Genomic DNA, 16,543 nt, shown 5'->3' on the forward strand with positions numbered 1-16,543 from the left:
TGAAGAAGAGGAAAAGGAGCCCTTTTGGAAAGGAAATGCCCACAAGCAAGAGGGGGAGCAAATTCCTAACAGGAACTCAAAGGGGTTACCCTGTCAAGTCTCGATGTTGCAAGTGCAGCAGAGACCTTGTGCACCCCTGGCTGCTGCCTGGGAAGAGCAGCACAGGGAGCTTTGCCTGTGCCAGCTTCTCCTTTATTTATCCCTTTTTGCTGGATTGTTGTGGTTTTTTTTTCCTCCACTACCTTCTTTTTTTATTGTTGTTTAGCAGCACAGAGTGGTTGAGTCACCAAGAGAGAGCACATTGCCTGTTCCATGCCTGCAGAAACAGTTGGAAATCCATATAGGCATCCTTTGTAGGGAGAATCTAGAAAACCTTGGGACACTCTATGGTCCCCATCCATGTCCATGCATTTCAGTCTTCCGTTCCCAGGGACAGAGACTGTTTCCCAGGTTTTCTTTTCTTCTTTTTTTTTTTTTTTCCATAATCCCTTTTCAAGACTGAGCTGCACTTTGGGAACAGGCAAGGAAAAGTGCGACAGACGGGTGGGAGTTTCACTTGCAGCAGTAAAATGCAGCAGAGGAATGGGAGGGGGAAGCAAGCCTGGATGGAGGTGGCAGTGGTGTTAGCAGAGTGCTGTGGCTAAGGGGAGGAAGGGGCAGGCAGGGAACAGAGGTTTCCCTGTCAGCTGGGAGCTACAATGCTGGGAGAAGAGCTGGAGGAAAAGGAGGAGGAGGGAGGCAAGTTAAGCACATATACAAAATATTCCACTGAGGTTTCCAGTGTCTGCAGTTAAATCACATCCCTGCTGCCTGCCTCAGTTTCCCTTCCTGTCTGTTGAAGGTGAGTGTGTGCATCTTACCCACAATGTGCTTGAAAGTGGGATCAAGGACCAAAGGAGCAGCCATGCTGGAGCTGCTTCCTTGCAGGAGAGCACTGCTGGGTGGAAAAAGGGGCAGGAGCTTGGTTTTGCTTTGCTGTGGCCTGGGGAATGTTTGTACCTGAGCAGCAGATGCACAGTGGGCTCAGCTCTGCTCTCCAGTGGAGGGGCAGCTCCAGGCAGGACAGCATGGAAACAGAATGGTTTGGGTTGGAAGGGATCTTAAAGACTGTCTTTTCCAACCACCCTGCCACGGGCAGGGACATCTTGCACTAGACCAGGGTGCTCACAGCCCTACCCAACCTGGCTGCAGGCAGATGGGGCTGTGCTGCTGCAGGAGGGAGGAGGATTGGGAACCATGTGTTTGTTTGCTGGTCACCCATCCCAGCCTGGGCAGAGGATTTGAGCTCTGTGACCCCTTCTCCTGCCCAGGCAGCTGCTGCAGGTGTTGGTGGTGCTTGGCTGGGCTTGGCAGAGGCTCATGGGGTGGGATGCTCTGTGCCTGGCCTATCTCATGTAGCTTGTGGTGCTCCTCAGGTGCGTGGAGGAATACAAGCTGGCCCCAGATGGGAAGTCCTGCCTGATGCTCTCTGACATCTGTGAGGGCCCCAAGTGCCTGAAGTCGGATGCCAAGTTCAACGACACCCTTTTTGGGGAGATGCTCCATGGCTATAACAATAGGACCCAGCATGTCAACCAAGGCCAGGTGTTCCAAATGACTTTCAGGTATGTCCTGGTTCTTCTCCTAGTCTTGGGAACAGCAGGATGGTGAGACAGGACCAAGGTCCAGTGGTACAAAGGCAGCATCTCTGATATGCTCACTAGGGGAAGAGAACAAGAGGACAGTAAACATCTATGGCTTTCCTACTTGCTCATCCTTCCCACAGGCAGCAACACAGGACCCTCCTGGGCCAGTGTATTTCTCATCAGATGAGTGTTTAATTGTGTTTTGGGGCTTTTCTCAGTAGTGTTGCCTCATCTCTTTCTGAACACTGATGTCTTTCATCTCTGCAATATCCTGTGACAATGAGTTCCGACGTTTAATTGCTGTAGGAGGAAAGAGCATTTCCTTTGGCATATTTTCAGCCTATGCAAGCTGGTTTTATTCAATGTCCCTGTTACAGCACTGGGAGGAGCTGTGGATATAGCATGATAAATAATGTAAATGAGGTGGAGGTAAATACCTTCACCTTGCAGTGCTCACAGAGGAGAGCTTGCTGAATTCAGGGCTGGACAATGAGTTATTTAGTTATTTTTCTTCAGTTCTCCTGACTGCAGCTGCATTTTGATCAGGTGTAAGGCAGGGTGGGTGTATGAGTTTGAAAGCAGCAGCACTGACCACAGTCAGGAAAGAATCCAGCTCACATCCCACCCAGACATGGCTCTTCCCTGCCCAGCACCTGCACTGAGCATTTCTTTCCTGTTTGAGACCTCATTGCTGGCTCCAATTTTAACTGGAGCTGTGGGTGCTCACCCCTGCTGACCACAGAGTTTTGCTGGGTGCTCTTCCCCAGCTGAGTGCAAAGCTTTCCTGGCTGTGGATTCAGGCTGAACTCTGGCCTTCTGCTGTCTTGGTGACAGAAGCATTACAAGCTCCATCAGCACAGAGGTGCCGAGAAAGCCACAGCCAGCGGAGTGCTTAGAGCCAGCAGAGCCTCAGCCTTTGCTGGAAGTGAGAATTGACAGGACACAAAGGCAATTTTTCCACTGGTCTCCTCTTTGCTTTCTCTCCCTCACACATTACAAGCATCAATGTGTCCATCAGAGCAGAGCCAGGGCTGCAGAGATGAAGTTTTCCAGGAGCTGGTGTGTATAAGGGATGTTTTGTCGCTTCCAGGTAGCAAATGCATCCCCTGTCCTCATAAATCCCAGCTGGAAAGCACACAAGGTTGTCTGTGGGGTTGGTTTATCCTGGGTTTATCCTGGGGATGGTTTATCCTTGGCTTCTCCAAGTTTCCTGGGGATGGTGGGTTTGGGCAGTGCAGGGCTGGATCAGGAGTGGTTTGTGCTGAAGCTGCCCTTGGGATTAAACACTTGAGGTGTTAGGATGGCATCTTCCAGGGGGCAGAGCCCAAAGCCCCTGGGGCTCTGCCTGACAGGTTTTGTGGCTAAAAGAAAGGGCTGTTAGTGATCCATCCTCCTTCCCACATGCTGGACGGGATATGGCCGAGGTGTGCAATGTGGGCAAACTTCTCCCAGTGAGGGACTGCATGGCGACAGCCAAGTTCTTTGCACAACCTGCTGTCCCAAACAGGATTTTTCAGTGTCCTAGTCCCAGGTGTAACAGCTGTGAGGGTCAGGGGAAAGCAGGTCTGAAACAAGAGCAACCTGCAAAGCTGCCCACGTGGTGCAGAGTGTAGCGTGCGATGAACTGGCTCGGCTGAGCTCAGAGCCTGGAGGGAGGCAGCACATCTCTCTCCAGAAATACTTCCAGCAGCTTGGGAGGTCAGGACAGCTGCCCTTTCCCATTTGAATGTAGGCTGTCGGCTCCAGAGGCAGCAGGCAGGGATGAGGAGGGCTCAGTTCCCAGAGCACAGTGTCCTTCCCCACGGCCAGGCTGCCCAGGGTGTCGGTGGGTTACGCCGTAGAAGCACCATTACATCATCTCTTAACAAGGGAAGAGAAGGAGGTTAATGGAGAAGAAATTATTAACTAAAAGATGTAATTTGCCTCTGATTTTCATAGATATTCAAGAACCTCTCTGAGCATTAAGACACCAGCTGTTAGAGAAGCCCTTAATTTGGTGCATTTGAAACATAGCAGGAAGCTGCCTAATACCAGGGATTAAAAGCCTGTTTCTGCAAAGTAGGAGCAAGAACCTGCTATCAGAACAAGGGGCTGAGTATTTTAGAGGGATTTATAACTGCTGGGATCCTTTAGCTATGCAGATGTGACAGTCCTTTGAATGGTGTCTGCTTCCCATGTCGCCGCATCTTCAGTGTCTTTAATAAATAGGATATTCTGGATTTGCCAGGCATATCAGCATGGTGTTGGGAGGGAGTCTTTGTGCTGGGAAAAGCTGCCTCACACACCCTGGCCTGGGCAACACCTATCAGTTACCACAGAATTTCCATCCCATTAGGATCAGGGGGGTGTCTTTGCCATCTAAGGGGCTGCAGCACTGATTGGAGTCTCTGTCCTTCTGGTGGCTGTGTGGTCACACAGAATCACAGATTGGGTGAGGTTGGAAGGGACCATAGTGGGGCATCTGGTCCAGCCTCCCTGCTCAAGCAGGGCCATCCCAGAGCACATGGCACAGGACTGTGTCCAGACAGTCCTTGAATAACCCAGTGAGGGAGAGTCCACACCCTCTCTGGGCAATTTGTTCCAGTGCTCGGTCACCTGCATAGTAAAGAAGTTGTTTCTCATGTTCAGGTGGAACTTCCTGGGCATCAGCTTCTGCCCATTGTCTCTTGACCTATTGTTTGGCCCGACCAAGCCTGGCCCATCCTCTGACACCCTCCTGGCCATGCTTGGCACTCACTGGGATGTAGCAGGGGTAGCACCAACAGCTTTAGTGTGTCTGACCAGCTGAAGAGGATGGGGATGTGCAGCAGGAACCTTCAGGATGCAGAATAAGGATGGACATGGGGAATGCAGCACAGCAGGCTGGCAGTGGGAGAGCTGCACACCTTGGGAGGTCCCAGACCTCAGACCAACACGCTGCCTCAGATTTTGGTTTTTCCCTTGTAACCGATGTCATTTTATGCAAGGGGGGTCAGGCAGCACCCAGGGACTTCAGTGGTGTGACTGAGGAGATGGGAATGCCCAAGAGAAGGATGGAGGAAGTAGATACTGGCTGCTGAGACCAGCCAGAATATACCCACAGCAGGGCTGGGCAGCAGGCAGACTGGTTCTTGCTGCACTACATGTGCTCCATGTAGACACCAGCACTGATGGAACAACTTACTGTGTTGCCTAGAGCCTGTCCCTGCTCCCATGTCCCTTTGTGCTCGTGCCAAGGACCCTTTCCCTATCCATCAGTGACAATGAAGCCACAGGCCAGCAGGATGTGATCACCACAGCCTCCCTGCAGCTCAGCCACCAGGAGTTAGGAGCTCTGTGGACACCGTTTTCTGTGCTGAGGTGGCTTAATAACCACTAATTATTCTGTGGAGGTTGGGGTGATCTGTTGGACATGCCAGCATCAAGGTTCCTGCTCAGAGGAGTGCCCCATGTCAGTGCTGCTGCTGCTGTTTTATTGCAAGGATTTAAATCAAAGCACTCCTCCAGTGTTGCTTCGCCTGTGTGGTCCCTTGTGGGTGCTTTGGGAGGGGTCAGAGGAGGGATTTTCCATCACACATCAAACCCCCTCCTTGCTCCTTCCACCACTGAGCCAAAAGCACATTCAGAGCCACCTTCTTCTGGGCACCCCTCTGCTTTCTTTAAAAAAGGTTCTTCTCATAGACAAAATGCTGTGTGGTGTTAATAAGTAGATGGGACTGGAGCTGATCTATTCCAGTCACACCTTCCAGTCTAGCTGGGAGGCTCAGCAGCGGATCCAGCTCACTAAAGACTAGATTAGAGCGATTTTCCCCCTGTTGCCTCATGGTGGGGCAGAGCCCAAACTCCGTGCCGTTCCCAAATCACTGAGGAATTATTTTCCAAATGGTTTGTTTGTTCGTTCTTTATCTGTTTTTGTGCCGTCTCTTTGCCATGAGGGAATAGTGATTTTTGTTTAAAAGCTGTTTGCAGTTTCAGACTGTTGCTTTTATGCCATTAATAGGGAGAAATCCCAAAATACTGCCTGTGGAGCCAGCTTTACTTACTGGATTATTGCTGCATGGCAAACAGGATGTCAGAGCAACGTGGGGCAGAGCACTCCCCAGGAGCATCCATCTGCCCTGACCAGGGTCCCTTCCTATCCCTGCCTCTGGCTCTGCTTCTGGTCCTGGCTCTTGCTCCAGCTTCCCATAGCCACAGGACACAGGGAATACCCATGTAGCCCCCATTTGATTCCCTCCCAGCAGAGATGGAGCGAGTCTGGGGAGTTTCAGGGTGTTGAGGGGCAGATAAGGAGCCAAAATGGTTTGCTGGCTGGAGGGAGGGAAAGGATTCATGTTCCTGCTCCCGCACTGCATAGACTCTGCTGAGCACCTCATGGTTTCCCTTCTCCATATCCAGGGAGAACAGCTCTGGAGGATCCAGGGGTGCCATGCCATGTCGTGCCATACCATGCTGTACTGCGTCGAGTATTGGAAATTGGTCCTTGTGGGATGCTGTTCCTCCCACCCCCCCCCTATAAAATAGGGCTGCTGCTTTTTTCCAGCCTTGGGGAAGGAAAAGGGCAGGTTGGAGGTGGTGCTGAGCACAGCTCCGAGGTGGGTGCCACGGAGAGGGATGGGCGCCCACCCCAAGCGCTGCCAGCCCGCAGCTCTGCCTCCACACAGCTCCATTCATGCTGTCAGGTCACTGAACTGATGCAGGGAATTGTCATAATATTGATGGGGAGTTTGGCAAGTTAATTTTAAATCTGTCACTCCTTCCCCTCGACGCTTCTCAGCCCTTAATAAACCAGCACAGTGACGGCGGGGTGAGCTGGCAGCTCGGCGCCATCCCTTCCAGGGCTGTTTTGGGAAACATCTCCACTCTGTCGTACCCCCTGCACCTCATGTGAGCTGCACCTGGTTCCTTCCCACCCATGGGTGCTGCCAGGGGCTGGGATGGGGGCTCAGCTGGGCACAGCATCACATCTGGGTGTGAGAAGCCAGTGGGACTTTGCTAGTGGTGTGTGGCTTGGAGCTCGCGAGTCAGCCGTGGTGGGGACATCCTGCTCCCCCCCAGCATCACACGTGGAATGTCTATAACTAGTTAAATTAACACTTGATTTTTTCCTATATGATTCCCTCTCTTTGAAACCTCCAAGCCCAGGAGTTATAATTGCACTGTTTATTATTCCTGTGCTGGTGAGCTCAGCACCAGCCCGTGCACCAATGCCTTGTTTACCTATTACCCTTCAGGCCAGGATAATGGATGGATCTCTTTTCCAGTGGCTGCCTTCCATTTCATTCCTCTTTTTATTATTTGTTGCTGCAATTCTATTACCTGTTCACAACTCTGAAGCCTCTGACATGCTAGTTGGAAGCAATGATGTCTTTCCAAGCCAGGCTAAAGCCTCACACCGTGGTGCTCAGTAGCAGCTAAGGGGTTGTGAGCAGTTTAGCAGGTCTGTGAGGGTGGGATAAGTTGTGGGATGTGATGCTCCACTCCTGGTATGTGCTGTGCAGGAGCACTGCCTGCTGCCAGCTAGGGATGCTGCCCACAGAGCAGAGATGTCCTCGTGCCTGTGTGGCCATGCCAGATGCAGCAGCTTTGCATCCTCTAAAGGGTCCCTCTCTGAGCTGATTTTCCTCAATCCCGTTTTTTCCACCTCTCAACCTGGTGTTGGGAACATCCTGGCAGCTTTTTGAGTCCATACAGCACTTTTCAGAGCCCATAACAGGTTTCACACATGTGCTTTGAGCACACACCTTTGCTGGCAGGCTCAGCAGTGAGATTTTATCACTCCGTTCTATAAATGACTAATGCAATTAGCACCCCACTCCATCAGTTGGGTCACTGTTACATCCCATTCCATTTCAAAGTTCTCATCCCACCAGAAAGGAGGACAGATCATGTGGCTTTGAGCTGGTGGTCTGCAGCCCTGTGCTTTTGCATCGGGTTGGAAGCAATTTTTATTCTTCTAGAAAACAAAAGCAAGTGTAGTGCCAGTGATACCCTAAAGACAGAGCAAGGGTCCAGAGTGGAAGAGGTGCTTTGTAATAGAGGTTGTTTAGAGAGAGGTTCTCAGAGGTTCCAGAGGTTCTCAGGCTGGTTCTGTGCCTCGTGCAGGTAGGATTTAGGGAGTGGGCCACTGTGTACTCAGTGACCATGGGCACAGCCATCAGAGCCAGCTCCTGCTGCCCCATCCCAGCTCCAGATGTGCTTCTGAGCTGCTCCATTTCATTCCTGTCTGTGCAGGCAGCAGGGTAACCTCACACAGGGTTGGTCTCTGCTGTCTGACCATTGCCTGTGAGAGCCCCACCTCTCCCAGCCTGTGCCTCAGCCCTGGTGAGGAGGAGGGGGAGGAACAGGGATGGCCAGGGTGGAACCTGCCACTGCAGCCAGAGCCCAAAACCAGTTCTACATCCCTGATTGTGAGATTCAGATTAGGAAAAAATTCCTTAATCAGAGGGTGGGGAGGCCCTGGCACAAGTTGCCCAGAGAAGCTGTGGCTGCCCCATCCCTGGAAGTGTCCAAGGCCAGGTTGGACAGGGCTTGGAGCAACCTGGGGTAGTGGAAGGTGTCCCTGCCATGGCAGGGGGAGTTGGAAAGCTCTTGCAGGCGCTGGCACAGTCTAGAGCCAAGGCACTGCTGTCAGAGACAGTAGCAGCACCCACTGGAGCTGATGAAGTGTCACCCACGGGCTTTTGCTGGGTTTGGGGACCAGAAATTTCCTTTCCCTGGCAGTGGAGCTGCCGCCCCTGCAGCGAGGGATGCTGAGGAGCTGTTCTCCCACTGTACCCCTGCTCCCCCAGCCCCAGCAGCGTGGCTGTGCCTGTGCAGATGTTTGTATTCTCTGCAGCTGATGAAAATATTCATTATCTTGTTAGCTGCTGCTGCGGCGGAGCAAGTTCGGATTTGCATTCCCAGAGCTCATCACGCAGCGCACACGGAACCTGCCACGCAGCAGCACTAATTGGGCAGTGCAGAGCTGAGCCTGGGCAGGGAGCCCTCCCTCCTGCCCTTCCCACTGCCAGGCCCACAGGGATGGAGGGCAGAAGTGCTGGTTATGCCGTGGAGGCGAGGAGAATGATGGAAGCAGGAGGCAGGGGAAGGCAGCAGTGTTGGGGCTTCCTCTGTGTGTTAGCTGGGTTGGGAAGCAGTGAGGAGGAGTGCTGGTCCCTGGGCAGGGTGGAAGGAGGCAGTGGGATCCCAGTCTGGGAATGCTGCTGGGCAAGGCAGGTGTGTGTGTGTGTGTGAAGGTCCTGTCTCCTGGCTCTGAAAGCTTCTTGTGGGATGGGAGGTGCAGGGTCTGGGGGCATGCTCATCCATCAGGGAGCTGGGCTGGCACACAGGCTCCTCCTGCAAGGACCCTGCTCTGCTCTTATCAGGGACTCATGTCCCATGACCCCTGTCCCCACATACAGCTGTCAGGGGGTTCAGTGAGGTCTTCTGGGTCCACCTTGAGAAAAGTTGATGGTGACACCCTTTTCTTGAGTCTCTAGCGTGAGGAAAGGATTAAGGTTTGAGAGAGAGGCCAACAGTGTGCCCAGGTGGCCAAGAAGGCTTATACCAGCAACAGTGTGGCCAGCAGGACCAGGGCAGTGATTGTCCCCCTGTGCTGGGCACTGGTGAGGCCACACCTCAAATCTTGGGTTCAGTTTTGGGCCTCTCATGACAAGAAAGACATTGAGGTGCTGGAGCTTGTCCAGAGAAGGGCGGCAGAGCTGGGGAAGGGTCTCGAGCACAAATGTGATGAGGAGCAGCTGGAACAGTCTGTCCAGGGCAGTGGTGGAGTCCCCATCCTTGGAAGGATTGAAAAGGCATGTGGATGTGGCACCCGGGGACATGGTTTAGTGGTGGGCTTGGCAGTCCTGGGTTAATGGTTTGACTCAGGGGTCCTGAAGGTCTTCTCTGACTTAAACGATTCCATGATTCTATGGAATGAGGAAGAGACACCCAGGAGTTTTCCCCCTTCCCTGTGCTGTGGGGAGCAGTCTGCAGGATGGACTTGCTGACCTGCTGGCCTTTCCCATATCTGACTTTTATGATGCTAATTATAACTGGTGTTATTGCACAGTTAATCTGCATTATTAAGAGATGTGGTGGAGATTGGTTTTGTAATAACAGCTCAGATTTATGGAGTACCTTTCATCCCAGGGGGTCCTTATTGGTTTTATAGCCTTGCAGTGGTGGACAGCCTTGGAGAGAGGAATTGCTGCTTCTTCCTTCCTCATCTTACACAGGCTGCAGCTGCTTCAGGACCACTTGGGACACATGAAAATAAGGGTTATGTTCAGCTGAAAAGCAAGAAGAGGGTTGGAGGCAGTAAATTGTAATCACACAACTTTAAGCTCTGAGAGCAGTGTTTTTCCATCATGCTATGGGCACTGTAGTGGGCACCATTAGCATGGGCTGTGGGTTTGTGCTACTCACACCATGGAGCTGCTTCAGTGTCCCTTCCAGGGACAAGGCTGACACCTACCAGCCTGTGACTGCTCTTCCTCACTAGTGCCAGCACTGGTTGATGGAGATTGCCCATCCAAGGACTAAATCAGCTTGACATTGACTTAGCAATGCAAATCCTTGCTCCAGGCAGTGCAGTCAGGAGCAGGCACCAGCATGGGGATATCTGAGTGCTCCACAGCTATGCCAGCTGTCGAGACATACCTGCTTCCCAGGTAGCAGCAGGGCTTGGATACAATCCTCAGTGCAGCAGAAAATCTTGTGTTACTCTTACCCATCCCAAGTGTTCTCTCCAGAGGTGGAGGATTTGCTGTTCTGTGGGTTGTGGTGTAATTCCTGACTGCATAAACCTGGGGGCAAGTGCTGGGTTTGGGCTTGAGCCCCAGTAGTTGAATCCAAAAGTGGCGGACAAGCTATGCTGGGAGCCCTCCTGTCCCCTGTTGCATCCCACCCATAGGGCATGTGGCATAACCCAGGAGATCTAAATCTTCCACTGCATGTGAGAAGTGTGACCTGGCTTGGATGCTGGAGCTGTGGCTGAGTGCACAGGAAGGCAGGACCAGCCCAGCATCCCTCACCCTCCTCCCCGTGCCCCAGCAATGCTCCTCACTGCCGTGCTCTTTCCCTGCCCAGGCTGCAGCCGGGTGAGGAGTCTCCCATGGGCTGCTGCCTTCAATAACAATTTTCTGGAGATGAAAGCTCGGGGTATTTGTGCTGGTTCATTTCTCCCCCAGCATGGGCCAAAGAAGCCCAGTGCAGGCAGAGCAGCCTGTGTGCCTGATCCCAGCTTTCTGGGGATGGTGCCACTCGCCAGCTGTGCCCGTGCCCATGGGCAGCAGATGAACATCTGGAAGGTGTGATCAGGCAGCCCGTGTGCGATGGCTGCAGAGCTGGGAGGAGGGAAGCAAAGTGGGAAGTGCTCCAGGGCACCTCTCTGAGCCTGGGAATGGGGCTGGGCTCTGCTGTTCCCTGGGAGGATGGCAGGGGTGAGTTCACTGCGAAGTGCCGTCACCCCACCCTGCACATCGTTAGTGGTTTTCCATAATTAACTCCGCACACGAAACACGGCTCTGCAGATGTGGTCGCAAATTCCAGCTAATTCTCCATATGCTGTGACTGCCTGACAGTGCCAGGGAGCTGCTGCTTATGGGAAGTGTCCCCAAGCACTGCCCTGCCTGGGTACTGCCATTGCCTCCCTGCATGTCCCTGTCCCTTAGGATACCAGGCTGGTAGAGCTGGTAGAGCCAAGCATCCTTCATGGGCACCTTGGGCAGGCACTGGGCACCACTGGGGTCACCCCAGGCTCAGGATCCTGGCACAGGGGTGCTGGTGCAGCTGGAGCCCATGCCGGCACACGGGAGGTCTGGTGCAGAGGGGAAGTGGGAGCATTAGCTGCGTTGAAATGACTTTGTCAGAGTGCCAGCATATGAAATGTGTGGTGGTATTGCAGCCCTGCCACTGCCTGTGGCTGTTTTTCTTCTGCTTCTAATGGCTAATAGAGAGAAGACAAAACAATTTCTATTAGTTTCTCCCACGCCGCAGTGGGTTTCTTATTTTCCAAACCTCATTAGAGTTTGTAATACCATGGTGGTAGTCAAGAGCAGTCCGAATCACCCTGGGGGGAGAGAAGAACCGAAGAGATATGATGTGCAGCCCAGTATTAACACTGCTCCTGGCTCATTTCCAAGGTCCCTCCTGATTCCTTTCCAAACTCTTACGCCTTATCTTCATCTTAAAGGTTAACGATGAAGCTTAGGAGAGAGGGAAAAAAAATATTTTAAGACCTCAAATTGTTAAAGAGAATGGATGTGTGTGCTGAGCAGAGAGCTGGGTCTGCATTTACATTGGAAAGGCAAATATTAATATTAAAGGCAGTTCTTGTGCTTCCTGGGAAGCTGTGGCTGGGCTGTGGGTTTCCCTGGAAAAGCTGCTGGTGCGAGGGGCTGCTGGTGTGTGGAGAGGCCATTGGCTGCACTTAGCTGTGCCCAAATCCCACAGGAACTGGATGCAACTCAGGCACCAGCCTTGCTCCAGCTCCTTGGGAAGTCCTGGCGGGTAGTCCTGGCTCCTCTGGAGTCAGTGGGAGTTTTGCATTTGTTGCCTTGTTACAAACAATGCCAAGGGAAGCTCCAGGGATGGAACTGACTGAGCAGCGCTTGGGAAGTGATTGCAAACAGCACCCAAACAACCCGTGGGAGAGGACCCGCGGCCCTGGCTCAGCTCAGCGCTGAAATCATCACCCACAGGGAGTGTCCAGGCATAGAAAAATCATCCCCACAGGGAGACCTGCCCACATCATCTCACACTGGCCGCAGCCTGGTGGGCAGGAGCTCTGTGAGCTGCTCCAGGAGGTCTGTCCATCATCTCAAATCGTAACAGAGCTGGGAGTTGCTGAGCTTATGGAAGCCGACAAGGTCAGAGCCTCTGGCTGTCAGTGGGGGCAAAGATAATGGAGGGAGACACCTTGAAGAGCAGATACATGGAGCCAGACACGGATCATCCTGGCAGACACTGAGCAGCACCAGCCCTTTGCAGGTGTGCGGATTTCTCATCATCCACATCAGATGTTGGGAATTCCCCAGACCTTCCAGTCCAGGAGGGATGGCACGTGCCTCAGATGTGTCTTCCTGGCCCTGCCACCAGGTTCAAGGCTCAGGACAAGGCTGCTGAGGCACTGTGAGAGTGGTGGGACCCTGGCACAGGTTGCCCAGAGAAGCCGTGGCTGCCTCTGAATCCCTGGAAGTGTGCAAGGCCAGGTTGGATGGGGCTTGGAACAACTTGGTCTAGTGGAAGGTGTCCCTGTCCATGGCAGAGGGTTGGAACTGGATGATCTTTAAGGTCCCTTCCAACCCACACCAGTTTGTGATTCTCTGATTCTTTTCCTTTTCTCCAGCCATGAGTGTGTCTGATTTTTATTTTTTTTCCTTCACTCAGACATGGGGTTTTTTTAACCTTTATTAAAACTTCTTGCAGGAAATCATGTTTAAGCTTAGGTCAAGCACAGCAAATTTCAACCTCAAAGGGAATAATCCGTATATTTGCAAAGTTCTGTAAGAGAGTGAAAACTAGAGCTTTGCACAGGATTCCTCCTGCAGCCCTGACTCCACAAATAAGGCATAAATCCAGGTTTGTGAGCCTGCACGCTGCCTGCTGCACAGGCACCAGGCGTTGCTGTGGGAACTGCAATTTCCCAAATTTGTTTTTACTTGGCACTCCATTGCAGCCTGTTCCCAACAGGCACTCTGAGGGAAGAAAGATCCACAGCCTACCACAGGATTTCACCCACAGGAGACACTCCCTACTGGAATAAATAAATAGCTGTGTAATGGTGAGCGGGGTGGGGAGAAGAGTAAAAGGTGATAAACAGGGGCCGGGCTATGGATATTCCACCTGATCTTTGTTGCCTTTGCTGGCCAGAGCCATGTGCTGGTGGTGGACCTTCTCCAGCAGCACATCTTCCCACTGGCTCCCTGCTCCAGGGCTCAGTGGAGCACAGGAGGGAGATCTCTGCTCCTGTCACTTGCCACTTCTCCATCTCAAAGCAAATTCCTTTGTGTTTCCTTTAGAAATGACTTCAGGACAGGATGCAATTTTTCTCCATGATGGTGAATATCATGAATATCATGTTCACCATCAGTGGTGCAGTGGTGGGCACTGCTGGCTGAGTTTCTCTCAGTGCTTGGTGGCATCACTTGGGGCTTCAGTGTTTGGGGGATGTCTGGAGATATCTGTGGGAAAATCAGGTTGGAATGGACCAGGATTGGAGGAGCATGATGCTGATGGGCTTGGGCACAGGAATTCTGGGGCCAGAGGGAGCTGCTGACCTGGGCTCAGGGCATGAGTGGTGTGGAGAGTTGAGTTATCAGTTCAACAGCAGCAGTGGTGATGTGAAAAGAGGTTGATGTTCCAGTGCGCTAATGGAGAAGGGAAAAGAAGTCACAGTCCTGCTGAAACTTGCCTTTAGTTCCCAGGGAGGCAAAGGACATGCTGGGAGGAACAGAGGTGGTGGCAGTGCAGTGATAAGAGCTATTTGTCTTCCTCCATCTATTTTGTACTTAAGAAACAACTGAAAAAAAATCTCTGCTCAGGTTCTGTAGCTGTTTCAAGCAGAGTTGACAAATACCTTTGGATCAACTGAATTCCTGTTTTACAAGGAATGAACTGTTCACTAGGAAGGAATCCCATTCCCTGCAGTGCTGCCCCCACCACCTGTGCATTTCTATCTGGCTGCCACTTCTGTCTCAGGTCTTAAAGTCCTATGTCCAGATGTCATTTGCTGGCTGTCCCCATAACTGTGCCATGGCCAGGGTCCCTGCATGGCACCACATTCCTGGTGGCACAGGCAGTAGTGGTTTTTGCAGTTCCTGCTCTCATCCACGGTCCCTGGTGAGAGCCACCACCCTTTGCCCTGGTTCTTGCTGTTCCCTCACATTCTTCACTGTCCTCAAAATGGGCACAATGAGGGAAGAGGAGCCACGGTTCTGCCACTGAGGGTCTCTCACAGCTGTGCCAGTGTGGCACCACAATTAGTATTCCAGTGCTGGGATCAAAGAACCCAATCCAAGGGGAAGCAGGAGGTAGGAAGAGGGTCCCAGTTGCTCCCAGCCCCGTGGAGGGTTTTGGGGCTCAGTCCAAGGGCAGATGGAGGGGATGGTGCTGAGCACCACCCCTGCAGACCCATCACACCACCAGCCTGAGTGCATTCCTGCAGGCACTGCGGCCCCAGCACCAGGGTGATTTACCTCCTGAAACACCTCAATTTAAATGCTAATTCTCCCTGAACCAGGGGCTAAGGCAGCTATTGAATATTGTCAGGCTGTTTATTGCTGGCACTGAAGTGGGACATGCTGGGGACATGGAGGGATGGGCAGCACAGAGTTTTACCTGCAGCATCAGGGGCTGATGGAGGAATGGGGGCGACGGCTGCGGCCGCACTGGAGGGATCAGGGTTGTGTGTCCCCTCTCTCCCCACAGCCTGGTCTGACCATACATCACTGCAAACCATGGTTAAGGCTGAAAGCTGGGGAGCTGGAAGGGGCTCCAGGACCTGGCAAAACCCAACTAGTGTCACTTTTTTTATCCTGCCCCGTTCTACAGGGCTGGGGCCTCACTGAAATTAATGCCCAGTGAATTTGGAGGATTTGCATTAAACCTTTATAATTCACCACTTACCTTCTCCTAAGTGGCTGTGGCAACAGGATACTCTCTCTTCTGTCTCCCAGTGACTCCAGATCAATTTTTATTTTGGTGATGACAAGCTAAAAAGAAGCTATTTCTCAATGTCCCCGTGTCAGATGCAGGCTGGGCTCTCCTGAGCTTTCAGCCCCCCCGGTGGGAACTTCTCCAAGGGAAAGTTGGGTGAAAAGCTGGCACTAAATAGCTGGCACTAAATAGCCTCAAATCCATCATGTTCTCCCTGAGCCAATGTGGGACAGAAAGAAGTAAGATTAATAAATAATTCTTTGCCAGAGCAGGCGTCCTCTCAGACTTGCATAGCAGAAAGCGCGGTCCTCGCGTAGGCACTTTGCTGAACATAAGCTCACTGGATGATAATGTGATTAACATTTGTAGCTGTGCTGGCTCAGATAAGGGTAATTAAATCTCACGCTTCAGGGCATAAGCTAATCACTTGTGGGGTCATTTTATATATATATGTTTACCCCTTCATGAATATACTTGCCCGATTGCTGCAATGCAGACTGTTTATCCGCTGTCGGTGGTGGGTGGTGGCAGGAAGCCCCGTGGCAGCTGGTGCTTGGATTCACAGTGGGAGTTGTACAGGTGCAAGGAGGGTCTCCAAAAGTGTTGGTGGGCACAGTCCGTCCTCAAGGCCATGTCCTTTGGGAGCAGAGTGCGAAGGGAGGACGCCACAGCTGACTGAGCTGAGGAGGAGAAGCTGCTCCTTCACCCAGTGGTGTTGCTAACAGGAAAATGAAATGAATGATCAGCTACCAGCTGACTTTTCCCTGCTGCAGGCCAGAATCCCACTGCAAGCTTGGCCCTGGCTTTCAGCATCTCAGCAAGGAGATGCAGTACCCCAGGGTCAGGATCGTTGTGCCATGGACCAGAATCTGCCAGCCATGGCCCCATCCAGGAGGACCACAGGACTCCACCTACTCCCCAGTGTCTGCCTCAAGCTCTCCTGCTCTCCCAAAAGCCCATTTTGGTCAGGGGTGCTGTGGGACACTGGTCTTTTTTGGAGGCTTCCCATGGGCTATGTGAGATGCTGCCAGTGCTGCGGAGAGCAGCAATGCAGCCCTGCACTGCACCAAGCCATGTGACCTTGGGGGTGGTGTTTAAGGTCAGAGTCCCCAAAAACATGGCTAGTTTGTGTATCTGGTGTCAAAAGAACAGGAGAACAGTGGGTTCTCACTGCCTGAGCCCCCATCCTGGTACCTGAGAACCTGTTACCCCACCAGCACCCTTGGACAGGGGAGCTGCTGTCAGTTATCTGTGTCACCAGAGGTAACAGGCATGTTTTATGACTCCAAGGTTAC

The 16,543-nt window shown here is 52.4% G+C and overlaps 1 protein-coding gene across 1 annotated transcript in view; it reads left to right on the forward strand.

Annotated features, from left to right (window-relative positions):
* The window catches only part of ASTN2 (astrotactin 2), a 324,150-nt gene that overhangs the window by 186,383 nt on the left and 121,224 nt on the right, over positions 1 to 16,543 (forward strand). The window contains exon 13 of the mRNA XM_064677101.1: positions 1,416 to 1,604. Coding sequence (XP_064533171.1) covers positions 1,416 to 1,604 — 189 coding nt within the window. The remainder of the gene's footprint in view (positions 1 to 1,415; positions 1,605 to 16,543) is intronic.

The sequence above is a fragment of the Pseudopipra pipra genome, chromosome 20 (genome assembly GCF_036250125.1).
Source record: "Pseudopipra pipra isolate bDixPip1 chromosome 20, bDixPip1.hap1, whole genome shotgun sequence".
Taxonomy (NCBI): Eukaryota; Metazoa; Chordata; class Aves; order Passeriformes; family Pipridae; genus Pseudopipra; species Pseudopipra pipra.